Below are 13,066 nucleotides of genomic sequence, written 5' to 3'. Positions count from 1 at the left end.
ATATAATCAATATTTCATTACTATATTTAATAATGTAATAATTGAGAAAATTTATAAAATATAATCACCGTTTCTTTTTTTGTTTATTTGTAAATATATAATGGAATTAACACATTACCACCACTTCACCTCCACCACCACTACAACTACCACTCTATCACCGCTACAACCATCACTTCACCACTTCAAACACCACTTCACCGTAACAACATCATTATTAATATAAAAAAAATATTTGAACTAAGTTATTCGCTATATTAACTAAGGACCATTTAGATTTATTACTTTATTTGAACGAAAAAATTAAAATAAGGTAACCCGATAAAATGTAATATAACAAAAAGAAATTTAAAGTCATTAAATTTTTTTTTTTCATATATTTTTGTTGAATAAATTAAATTTCAATATAAAATTATAAGCATTTTGATATTTTAGGACTTCTTTCTATTCTTTTCATTCCTATAATAGTTATGGAGGAATGGTGGCGATTGGTGGAGTGGTTGTGGTGGTAGGATGGTTCCAACGAATAACTAACAATCCTGTTATACAGAAAAAAGTAATTATCATGCCTTTTTCTGACGAATCATATAGTTCTACACTGCAAGAATACCAGTTTCAGCGAGCCTCATGGCATGAGCACCAGCAAATGCTGCAACTTGGAAAGTTGGGGTGGTGGTACGGATGGTGGAATGGCGGTCAAGCAGTGATAGTATTGGTGGTCGAGCAGTTGTGGTAGTGGTAGAGTTTTGTTTGGGGTGGCTTAATGTAATTGATATTAGATGTGTTTGATGTAATGGATAATACATGCGTTTTTTTATGTGCTGAATATTACATAAATTTAAGTAATAAAGAATACATATGTAAAATTAATTACATTATAACATTAATAAAAAGTTTAACCAAATAATATAATTAATAATGTATGTAATTCTCATTCCATTACATATTTGATTACTGCATACCAAATATGGTCTAAGGCTATGTTTGGTTGGATGTAACACAATGCAATGTAATCGAAGATATAATGCAATGAAAAATGTAATAGAAAGTAATGTTATTAAGATTTTATTACTATGTTTGGTAATATAATTAAGAAAATTTTTGGAATATAATCACTATTCCATTTTTATATTTATTTGTAAATATGTAATATAATGTAATTAAAACCTCCATTTAAAGGAGTAAGTCGGATTGAGAGCCTTTAATTTATAAATTACTCTTACTATCACCACCAAACATACTGCCACCACTCATTCACCACTACCATTCCATTATCACTCTACCACCATCACCACCATCACAACTACCACTCCACCACCACCACCACCACTCCATCACCACAACTACCACTTCACCACCACCATCACCTCAAATAATTTTTTCATATTTGACAAATGAAAATAATAAATAACAACCGTATCAAAGAGAAATATATATATTCTATAAATTTGAAATCATTCAGTTCGTTACTTTATTTTATTTAAATGAAAATAATAAATTATAAAATTTAGTTCGACATAATAACTTATCGTTTATTTGTGAAATCATATATTCGGTATAAATAAATTTTTGATATGAAACTAATGTCAGCAAGATGTTAATTACTACACGTTTGATAAATAATTTATTTCATTTTATTTGGTGAAAATAATACACAATAATTTTTTTCAAGCAACAAGTTTGATAAATAACTGAGTTTCAAATTGCTCACATCTAAGCATAGCCTATCTGTTTTTTAAAACAATAGAAATTTATTTCAATTTTCATGTGGATTTAGAAACAATATCAATATTATTTGAATAATAAATTTTATACCCTTGTATAAATCTTTTTATTTTCGTGATGCTTTGTTTGTAATTAGCTCAATACCAATATTCAATTAGAAAATTCATTATTTTAATTTTCAACTTATTATTGGTTCAATAAAAAAGAGAGTAAATCAAACTTGATTATTTTAATTAAATTCAAATGAGTTTTATTAAACCATTTTAAACTTATTTATGGCGTTTTAGCAAATATAATACTATCAGTAGATTTTCGTAAATCATAAAACCAAAACAAAAAAACGTTGTAGTTAGAAATTTCGTAAATGTCTCATCATTAATAGATTGAATATTATAAATTGAGTCAATTATTAGGATTGAATTTACTAAAAGTGATTTTACCGCTTGCTATTTTTACATATTTAAATGCATACGTGAAATGTAAGATCTAAATATATAGGTGGTGAAGTTGTTGAGGTGGTAGTGATGGTGGAGCGGTGGCGGTGCGATGGTAGTGGTGGAGCAGTGGTGGTGGTGATGGTCGTGGTGGTAGTTGAGGTGATGGTGAGGTTGGTGGAGCGGTGGTGATAATGATGGCTAAGGTAGTGGTTGTGGTGGTCAGATGTGTTAAATAGCCTTGAATAATATAATTTTTATTAGGGTAACTTGATGTAATTGATATTACATTTGCTTGATGTAATGGACAATAGATGTGTTTTTGATGTAATGAATATTGCATCAATTTAAGTAACGAAGATTGCATATGTAATCTCAATTACATTATATTATCCAAAAAAAGTTTAACACAACGTAATCAATCATATAATGTAATCCTCACTCTGTTACATGGTTGATTACATCAAATCAAATATGACCCAAGTATTTTGTAATAATAGGAAACCAAAATCATAGAATTTTAAAACCAAAATAACTGAACCAAAAATTGAAACTAATTCGATTTTTTCGGTTTTTTTCCACAGTTTGCTCACCCGTATTTTGAACCGCTCACACTCGAACTCCGCAAATAAGGAGCAGCGAAGTGTGGTAGTTATCCGCTCAGAAGGAAAGAGAGAGAATCCAAGCGGGAAATGGCCATTCCCGTTTTCTGGGATTCAATTTCTCGCTCTCACCCATTTCTTCATTCTTCACTTCCTATTCTATCAAACGAAAATTCAATTCCCAGGAAGAATAAGTGGCTTTGTTTCTCTTCAACATCACAGCTCGACCCTATTCAGTTCAGTTAGCTTCTTTCTCTTAGCTTATTAAATTTTCTGTTTTTACTTACGATTTTTTTTTTCAAGGGTTAAGTTTCTTTTTCGCTCATAGGTCAGAGGTGTCTTTCTGTGTTGGAACTCACTTAATCCCACATCCTAACAAGGCAAGCTCTTGATAATCACTTTTTTGTTTGTTATTTGTATATATAGCGAAAATGGCTTATAGTATAAACTTACTTGCACTTTTAATAGATTGAGAGAGGTGGCGAAGATGCATTTTTGGTGAGCAGCTATAATGGGGGAGTGATTGCTGTGGCTGATGGTGTCTCTGGGTATGGAATCTTGCTTAAGTTTTGTCGCTTATTTTTCTTATTTGTCTTGAATTTTGAAGTGTGAATGTTTTTGTTTGCTATTTGTTTGACTAATGACTTGGAATTTGCATATAAAATTTGCAACTTTTTGTTTAAAATCATAACTTGAAGGTTTGTAAGCCACTTAGAGTTTATTTACATTGAGATTGGTATTGTTTTTTTAAAATGATACGAATTTAGATGGTATTGGAAAAAATAGTTTTAGCTGTTTTGGAGCTTTCATGGCCGGAACATGTTTCATTCACCTTTAAAACATGTTTAATCTTCCTCTAATAATCATTTTCATCATAGTGTTTTTGTGAAACGGCGTTTCAAACAACAATGTCAAAGGTCCTTAGAGTCTGTCTGCTTGTAGTTTATATGAAATAAATACATGTTTTTCAGACCATAATAATAAAACGTGATGTAATGTAATGAAATGAATTTGGTCCATTATTATATTGAATTTTTATTTGATTAAATTCCATTATGTTCAATTATGCCATGCTACAAAGGTACCAGATATTACTTGATGAAATCTGAGACCGTTCTCTTTCTTTCTTTCTTTCTTTTGCTATTTAAATGGTCAGTTGGGCCGAACAGAATGTGGATCCTTCTTTATTCCCTCAAGAACTGATGGCTAATGCTTCATATCTCGTGGCGGATGAGGAGGTAGTGGTAGTAAACAAAGAAAACAATATTGTATTGATATGTTATGATTATTTTAATCCGCTGCAAACAATATCTTTGAAGTGAGATTGTAAGAGTATAATTTCTAATGGAATTGCCACTGACAATGTTGATTAACACAGGATACATGTTTATTTTTGGTAGGTCAACTATGACCCCCAGATTCTCTTAAGGAAAGCACACGCTGCTACTGCTTCTATTGGTTCTGCTACTGTGTAGGTTCATAATGCTTTTAACAACGCTACGTCATGTAGTTTGCAATAGAACAATCTATCAATGTGCTTATGAGCATATAAATTACAGTGTAATTGTTAAGCTTAATTAGAGATTTCATCAAATAGGATTGTGGCCATGCTGGAGAGAAGTGGAAAGCTAAAAATAGCCAATGTTGGAGATTGCGGACTAAGGGTTATCCGTGGAGGTATAGCAGTTAACCTGTGTTTTCTTCTTTTCCGTTGACAGTTCTGTTCTGATAACTTATTGACTACATAGGTCAGATAATTTTTTCCACACCAATTCAAGAACATTATTTTGATTGTCCCTACCAACTGAGCTCAGAAACGGTTGGCCAGACATACATTGATGCCATGGTATGATGATTTTTATATCTTGTTTCCAGTAAAAGAGCTTGACTGTTTGTTTCGTTATCAGCTTTTCATATTTTGTCTGGATTATTGATGTGTTAATCCTACACTGGAAATCTTGGTATTTGGTAACATGTTCCTACGGCCTCAATTTGACTTATACCTTTCTGTTTAGAATAATGATATAGACTTCAGTTTCCATCTACTCTCTGCTTAAAACTTGAATGATTGAAAATATACTCCCTTAACCCCTATGAGTTGCCAGCTCATTCCTCAACAGGCATGCGGTCAGAGCCTCAGGCTCCTTCACTGCTTGGGAGCTTAGAGTTTCACGTTCTATTTCACTCCCTGATGGGGTTCTTTTCACCCTTTCCTCATGGTACTACTTCGCTATCGGTCAACCAGGAGTATTTAGCCTTGCAAGGTGGTATAGAATTTTAGGATTTACTCAGTTTCATCATTTTATTTTGTGTAACCAGAGAATTGAATTGATTTGATTTTGGATTACAAAACTTGCTGATGGGTATGGCACAATTACTTGTCATCATAGTTGCAGCTTTGAATTCTGAGTGATGATATGGGGAACTTGATGGTGTTATCATTTTCTGATTTGGTTGCTTTCCATCTCTTGAAAAAAAAGGTTGGCAGTGTGCAATTAACTGAGGGGGACACCATTGTGATGGGCTCAGATGGTCTTTTTGACAATGTATTCGACGACGAGATTGTTTCAATAATTGCCAGACATAGTAATGTAACCGAGGCTGGTAGGCTTCCATAGTTTAATTTAAACCAGAGAATTTTAACTCAACTGCTTAATTCTTCTAACTAAAATTCACTTTCAATGCTAGCAAAGGCATTAGCTAACTTAGCGAGCATTCACTCAATGGATTCGGAATTCGAATCTCCATATGTATTGGAAGCCAAATCCAAGGTAAAATTGGTTCTGCAAATTGACTGACTGCTAAATTGTGCAAGTTTAACCTTTATTTTAATCTACTATTATTTTGAAATAGGGTATTGATGTTCCTTTGTGGAAGAAAATTCTTGGGATGAAGCTTACAGGCATGATTTTATTTTCTACAAGTAATTTTTTTCCCTTTTTCTTTCCCAAGTTTGACTTGAGTTCTTTAATTGGCAGGTGGAAAGCTTGATGATATTACTGTGGTCGTTGGCCAGGTTGTAAGGTCACAAGGATTAGAAGGTGAAAATAACAGTGAAGAATGATGATAATAAAAGGAATGTTCTTTGCTAAATTGCTTCTCCACTTTGATAAGATTGTACTCATTGCAGATGGACTTCAAATATATCCAAAATACGTTGATTTAATAAATTACACGAAATATGTTATAAAGTAACATTTTAAATTTAATAATTAGGATTATAGTGAGTTTAGAATTGAACACAAGTTGTCGGTGGAGCTCTTGGACCTTGAATATGTATATATTTCTAATCCCACGTCGAGTAAACGTAACTTGTTGAAAGTTTTATATGGACCTTTCTTTCAATCAGCAAGAGCATATAAAATTTATGAACCTTTCTTTCAATCAGCTATTGCCTGAGTGTTAAAGGTTTGTGAATCCTCTTATCCCTACCCTTCGAGTTTCCCGTGGTGATTGTGTTTTCTCTTCCCATTCCCTAATAATAGAGGGGAAAAAGTGAAGTCTTGGAATCCAAGACTTGAACCATGAATTTTGACCGATTCTCCTTGTGGCTCCTGAATTTTATGGTTATGGGAGATTCAATCATGATCCTGCACTTTTATATTTCAACAATAAATTTTGATCGATTCTCCTCGTGGCTCCTGAATTGTACTGTCGTGAAAGATTCAATCATAATCCTACACTTTTACATTTCAGCAATAATCATGTCATTCATCAAAATGGAATAATTTTAGTGGAATTTAATTATAACCATATGCTTTTACATTCTATTTTTGTAAGGAACATAATTATTAATAATGTGCGAAAGTGTAGGATCGTGATTAAATTTATACATAGGGTCAAATTTATGCATCAACCTGACTTTTTTTGTGGTTTCCGAGTGAGATGCCGACTGCCCAGTCAGGAATCATAGTCAAATACATACATTCATCCACAGAACAAGGACAATTACAAACAAAAACAAACCATGGTAACTAATCATTGAACGGACCAGGAAATTGAATAACTTCTTTATGCAAAATTCTTCCAAGTTAAAAAAAATTGGATAGGACACATTTGAGGATTTCTTGCAAACTACAATATGCTGGAGAAAAATATATTTATCGGACAACAATGTGTACAACACAATTGATTCTTCTAATCTGACAAATCAATTTTTCTACTAACACCTGAGAAAACAGGGATGAGACCAGAAAAATTACGCATGCATCTTGCTTAACATCCCTCGTGTGCTTAACATCCCTCGTGTGAAGCTAACATCTTGTTCCTCGTATAGCATTATTTGTCGCGCAACTAAAAATTGTAAATCCCCTTACTTTTGATGTTTATTCAGGTAATAGTACCACTGTTGCTGTTATTATTGAGTTCCTGAAAGAAAGCTTTGGAGGCTTCATATGTAGACCAGCAGATGGCTGCAGCAGGTGCATGGAAAAGCATCCTTGGAATCCAACCTCTCATGAGCCCTCTGTACCCATCCTTTTTTAGTATTACCTTGATCACATCGCCAATTGAATCACTTTTAAATCTATCGCACCCACAAACACCCTGCAAACCCAATTATTGCTAATATTACTGAACTTATTCAGAGAATTATTGGATTTCATGCAATACTTCCCGACACAAAATTCTAGGAAGCCTATAAACTTAAATAAATCTTGCAACTGTGCTCTAATTAACTGTTTTCCTAATGGTTTACAATAAAATGGAGTCTACCAAATTGTCATGGATTGTGGAAGCATGAAAAGTTACGCAAAGTTTGAAAGTGAAAACAAAGGCAAACTTTAGTCATACAACAAAAAAGACAATACTTAAAATAGGAAAAAGTTGCTACCTACGAAAAGGAAAACAGTCTCAGACACACAAATCAAGTATAGTTTAACATCTAATTCCAAGCAAATAACAGTTGTAAAAATACATATCTAGCAAAAATATATGCAAACTGATCAGGAGGAGCCCAATAATATCAAGGTGACGTCACATTACAAACAAGAACAGACACAACACTAGATTTTCATATGGTTAAGTTTCCTTCCAACAATCTCTTGTCCATATCCACAGTTAAAAAGTTCAAGCAGCAACTGGGTTTACAGACCTAAACCCAATTGCATACTTGTGCATTCATTATCAATTCCAAAAAATGAATCTTCCACATTCTATTGTATTGCCCAAGGTTGAGGACATGAGGCCCACTCTAAGCCATCAAGTCCTCAATGCTAATTTCCGACTTAAAAAGTAACTCATAATAGAGAACCAAATTACGTAAAAAGCAGGAATCCTTATTATATAGGAAACTCAAACGTACTTCAGAATTTGAGAGGTTCTAAAACTTAAAAAAAAAAAAAAAAAAAAAAAAAAAAACCATTCAAAAGATGAACGTTTATAGATAACTCGACTAAAGATCACCAAAGACATGGAGGCAGAAAAATTGCTTAGAATAACAATTTTCATAAGTTTCCAACTCAAAGAGTCCTCATGGAAGTTAGTTGCAGACAATAGCCTTTTTTGGTCAAGACATTTTCTGTTTTCTATCTCAAACGCATGTTTCCTAATTCAGGAAACATTATCTATTTTCTGTCCCAAAGGCATTTTCCCTAATTCTGGAGCTCTTGAAAAATGCAACTTCACATCATCATTGGAGGTATGCTTTAGAACAGAAACAAATGAGTTTAATAAAACAAAACCACAGATAAAGATCAATATTCTTGACTATGATATCCATGTTCCAATTGGTTTGAAAACTCTACATGGAAGAGAAGATGAATTTTGCAAATTGAAATGAAAGAGTGTAATAATTAGCCACATGATACAACTGATAAGAGAATATTTTTGGAAATTAAAAAATCCCATTGACATTGTGGAGATGTAATAGTGCTTTGATTATGGCAATGGTGGTTATTGAGAACCTATTTTCAGGTCTCATGACTCATGACTGATTTCTGGGTTTTTTTTTCTTTCTCCAAAGAATAGCAACTCCCTCAATAGGTACCTCACTTCAACAGCCAGGAAGTTGCTCCTTTTAATAAAATTTACTACTACCAAAAGAGGAAACCAAGCATGAAATCACTTTTGCCTAAAAAGCCCTTAGTTAAGTAACAAGAAGTGAAGAATATAAAGCACAGAAGGAGCTCTATATGCAAAAACTTTTGAGGCTAGAAACTCAGGACCAAGACTGAGAATGCTCTTATCTCGCTCAAAATCTGCTTACTGGAATGTAGAACCAGAATCATAGGATGTAGTCTTATGCTTTTACTTGATCTGGAAATGATCTCTGCTGAAATGGAATTTCAAAATCTACAGAGGATATAGTCAAGTTGAGGTTGCAAGAAGTAAATAAATATGCGAGAAGTGCACAGTCAAAGAATTTATTTGAGTAGTGTATTCAGGGAGATGATGTTTGCAATTCATATTCTAGCTAAGCTGGGTCTTTTTCAGTTTAGTCGAGTACAAAATACCATCTAGAAATAACTGTTGAGACCAAATGCAAACGACTAGATAATTCCAATTCAACTCAATTATGTTTCAGGCTTGAAGTACTACAGACAGTTAAATATCTTTTCTCTCCTATCTTTTCCTTGTTCACTACCAAATCATTATTTGCTAAGCAATAATTTTTATCTCCCTCCTTTTCTCCTCATTTTCCCCCCACTATTAAGTACCCAATTGTTCCTCCTCAATTGTGCACTGCCTAAACCCTTGCAGTTATGATCCTTATCTATTAAATTAGTTATTTATAATACCTATACAAATATCTATTCTAAATCTTCATAATTCTGGAACCATGATTAAACTCTAATAATTTACTTAAGCTAGCATTTTCACACTTGACAATGTTAAATTAGTAAATAAACCGTGGCAAGCAAGAACTAAAGTACCTGACACTGCAACTGAGTTTTAACAACATCAAGTGGAGTGGTAACAGCAGCAGCAAGAGCTCCAGCCGCAGCTCCAGCAGTAGCATGAACAACCAACCGCTCATCATTAGCACTCTCTGGTGAAATCTCCATTAAGCCTCTCTTTGTGGCCTCATAAGTTGCAAAATGCACAGCCGTAAAAGGTGCATTCATTAAAACGGTAGTCCTATAAGATGCATAAAACGCCCCAACCCCTTCTTCTCTTAAAATCCTCTTAACACAATCCCATACTCCCTTATAAGTATTATTCCCCAATTGCAATCTCTGCTTCACCACATCCATAGGCGTAAAAACGGCGTCGCTGCACACTGTAGCACAAACACCGGACATGGCGTGAGCCATTGAATTATTTGGATTATTACCAGAGAAATACTTCTTACATACTTCGTAGACGGAGAAATAGACAGCGTGAGCAGGGCCCGCGCCAAGACCCATGGCGGCGATACCACGGTAGAGGGCGGAGGGTCCATCGGATTGGAGGATAGAACGGAGCGCGTGGGTGACACTGACGGATTTAATTGGGCAAGAACCGAGAGCTTGCATGTGGGTTTTGACTGTGTCAACTGGAAACATAGCCATATGCTCGACGGAGCCGGCGATGGAACCGGCGACCATGAATTGCCAAAAATGGAGGCCGTCATGAGCGGTTACAGAGATTTCAACCGGGCGGAAATCAGGGTTTTGGAATTTGCTGGCGGTGGCTTCTGTAGCCATGGAGAATTGTGGGTTGGTTGTTGAATAACTAAAGGATTGATGTAAAAGATTGTTGTCATAAAAATTTAGTTTTGTTTCAAGGAAAGAGAAAAAGCAGAGATCTTTGAACAGGTTACCGGATTCAAGGATTTTGGCTGTTGCTTTGACAAGTTAGGGTTCCTAAGAGCTGGATTATTTTTTGTGGTTCGGTCTGGTTGACGAGGGAAAATAAATAAATATAAGCTTTTTTTAAGTTTTTATGATTTAAAAAAAAAAATCTTCTCAAAAAAGATTTATTTAATTAATGTAACACCCCAAAAACAAATTTAATCAACTATCTCAAAGCTGTCCTGTGTCGTCGTTTTTTTTTTTTTTAAGTGTCTCATTTCTGTGTTATGTATTTATTTTATAATAAAAATTAAAATAAATTTATTATATTACCAATTAATTATATTTGAAAATGCTATAAAAGTTAAAACAATGTTTAATATATATATATATATAAAGAAATCTAATATAATTCTTGATTAAAATTCCTAATTTAACTATAATTATAATTAAATCTTTTACAATAAAATTGAATTATAATTATAGGAAAAACTTACTTGCCCTGTCTACGAGGCAAGTCATATGTCAAACTAAGCAAAACAAACTTTAGGACATAATTATGTTACTTTTGACCAATTAAAATTAAAATCAGCCCTAACAATCAACTCCAAAAAATCCAACTCAAGATCAAACTCAAATGCAATTTCTCAAGCAAATAGCAATTTCAATTTCATTTATATTCATTGTAATTTCTTTTTCCAAGTATTTTCAAATTGTTTTTGCAATTTCAGTATTTCTTAATATAATATTTTTAATTCAAGCAATCTCTTTATTTTACAAAGTTTTACAACATTTACTTTTTAAGTACTGTTAATTAGTTTCGAGCAGTCGGTGAAATGTTTATTGTGGAGCCAGGTGGGGTAATTCATTCTGTAGTTGGTAAACTTTACTACCTGGTGCGCTCAAACCGTGAATTAGCTATGATTGTTTTACAGTGCGAACACAATCAATTTAAATACTTTATTATAATAATTTAAATTTAATTAACTTATTTTGTATATAATATGATATTATAAATTGTCTATGTTATTAAGATATGGAAAACAGTATTAACTATTATAATAATTATTATATTAATTACTGTTTTAGAACATCGTTTATATTTTTTATACTTTTGTTTATGTCTTTGCTAAAGTTTATGAGTATATAATTAATTTTATATAGTTGCCTTTTTGAGAAAAAAATTTTTCTTTCAATAAACATATTATATAGTTTATTAATGTAACATGTTATAATCTTATATATCTTTTTAGTGATTTTTTTATTTTATATTTTATATCGAACAATAAAGGTTATAATATATTTCTTAATAAATCACGTTTACTTTTTATATAATAAATTATTTGTAGGAATTAATTATAACTAATCAAATTAAATATTTATTAAAAATACTAAGTAAATGTATTACATTCTTGCCATATTTATATGTAACTTATATATAACCGATTAAAATTAAATTCCCTTTATTTTTTTATTAATACTATATTAACATGACCAGTCAAAATTAAATAGTATTTTTATATTTAAACTTAAAAAATTAAAATTCTTAATAATATTTTTATCAATTCATAAATTTAATAGAGACATTTTTTACCATCACAATATTTCTCAAAGCCTGCCCATTCCCACATGCATAGATGTATATTTTACATTTACGAGTTAATCAAATAATAATTTTCGCTAAACAATTTAAGCAACTAATATATAATCGTTAACAATTAGTAAAATAACTAATATATAATCGTTATTTACCAATAAAATAGCTGAAAGCTACTTACAACAGCTACTTAGCTACTTATAACACGACTTAACATAGAAGTGACCTTAGAGAAGAAACATTAACATTTAAATGTTATTATAAATATTATGTTATGGAATGTTATAATTAATAAGGGATTGTTTTGCTAGACTTGGTCTAAGGGCCCACCATACATAGAGCCAACAATTTTTTTTTTTTATTATTGAAATAAGGTATTTCTAACCATTTACTAAAAAAAGTAAAAAAAAATTATAAAAAAAATTTTATACTTTGATTGGTTTGATTCATGGATAAGTTCATAAATGAAATATTGGCAAGTCTAATCCAGTTATTAAAAATTCGAAACAAGTACTCCATCCGTCTTAAAAAGATAGTCAACTTTTTATTTTCACACAGATTAAGAAAATAAAAATTATTATGATTAAATAATAATTTTATTCGTATAATTTTTCTATTATGGCCATCTGTAAAAATACATGAGCAATTATAATATACGAATAATAAATAAGAATTAATGAGGGTTATTGAAAATAAGATAAAATTTAATAAGAGTATAATAGACAATTTAAAAATTAACTATAATACAAAAAGGAAAGAGAATTATATTTTGGGACAAACAAAAAAATATATCGACTATCTTTTTGTGTCACGCCCCGACTCTAATCACCAGAGGAATTGTCAGCTTTAGCCACGGGGTTGTGCCCCGGCCTAATTCGACCAACACATACACCCACCCTCACGGTTTTGTCCCGCAGGTGAAATGGAAAACTTCCCAGAAGGTCACCCATCCTAGGATTTCTGTCAAGCGAGCACACTTAACCCTGGAGTTCTTCC

At 32.2% G+C, this 13,066-nt stretch overlaps 2 protein-coding genes across 2 annotated transcripts; one reads left to right on the top strand and one right to left on the bottom strand.

The window, feature by feature from the left end:
* Positions 1–2,755: 2,755 nt before the first annotated feature.
* On the top strand, positions 2,756–6,090 carry PBCP (Protein phosphatase 2C family protein). Its single transcript, XM_012223199.3, has 11 exons — positions 2,756–2,997; positions 3,090–3,141; positions 3,230–3,309; positions 3,918–3,999; positions 4,162–4,232; positions 4,359–4,438; positions 4,510–4,607; positions 5,242–5,365; positions 5,450–5,532; positions 5,615–5,663; positions 5,740–6,090. The coding sequence occupies exons 1-11, from the start codon at positions 2,852–2,854 to the stop codon at positions 5,823–5,825; spliced, it is 951 nt and encodes a 316-aa protein (XP_012078589.1). The 5' UTR covers positions 2,756–2,851; the 3' UTR covers positions 5,826–6,090.
* Positions 6,091–6,709: 619 nt separating this feature from the next.
* LOC105639202 (uncharacterized) lies at positions 6,710–10,593 on the bottom strand. The gene is made up of 2 exons (XM_012223189.4): positions 9,634–10,593; positions 6,710–7,306 (listed from the first exon to the last, which is right to left on the bottom strand). The coding sequence occupies exons 1-2, from the start codon at positions 10,384–10,386 to the stop codon at positions 7,091–7,093; spliced, it is 969 nt and encodes a 322-aa protein (XP_012078579.1). The 5' UTR covers positions 10,387–10,593; the 3' UTR covers positions 6,710–7,090.
* Between the last annotated feature and the right edge of the window lie 2,473 nt (positions 10,594–13,066).

This window comes from Jatropha curcas, chromosome 9, assembly GCF_041381405.1.
Source record: "Jatropha curcas cultivar XTBG-Jc1 chromosome 9, XTBG_Jcur_1.0, whole genome shotgun sequence".
Classification (NCBI taxonomy): domain Eukaryota; kingdom Viridiplantae; phylum Streptophyta; class Magnoliopsida; order Malpighiales; family Euphorbiaceae; genus Jatropha; species Jatropha curcas.
The sequence above is the reverse complement of the archived record's forward strand: the minus strand, read 5'-3'. Positions and strand labels throughout refer to the sequence as shown.

What these genes read in the sequence shown, in the direction of transcription:
- PBCP (XM_012223199.3), top strand. Translation starts at nt 2,852, where the DNA reads ATGGCCATTCCCGTTTTCTGGGATTCAATTTCTCGCTCTCACCCATTT. An exon ending in TCTATTGGTTCTGCTACTGT is followed by an intron (nt 4,233 to 4,358) that starts GTAGGTTCATAA and finishes TTCATCAAATAG; the next exon opens with GATTGTGGCCATGCTGGAGA. An exon ending in TAGTAATGTAACCGAGGCTG is followed by an intron (nt 5,366 to 5,449) that starts GTAGGCTTCCAT and finishes TTTCAATGCTAG; the next exon opens with CAAAGGCATTAGCTAACTTA.
- LOC105639202 (XM_012223189.4), bottom strand. Translation starts at nt 10,386, where the DNA reads ATGGCTACAGAAGCCACCGCCAGCAAATTCCAAAACCCTGATTTCCGC. An exon ending in AAACTCAGTTGCAGTGTCAG is followed by an intron (nt 7,307 to 9,633) that starts GTACTTTAGTTC and finishes TTGGGTTTGCAG; the next exon opens with GGTGTTTGTGGGTGCGATAG.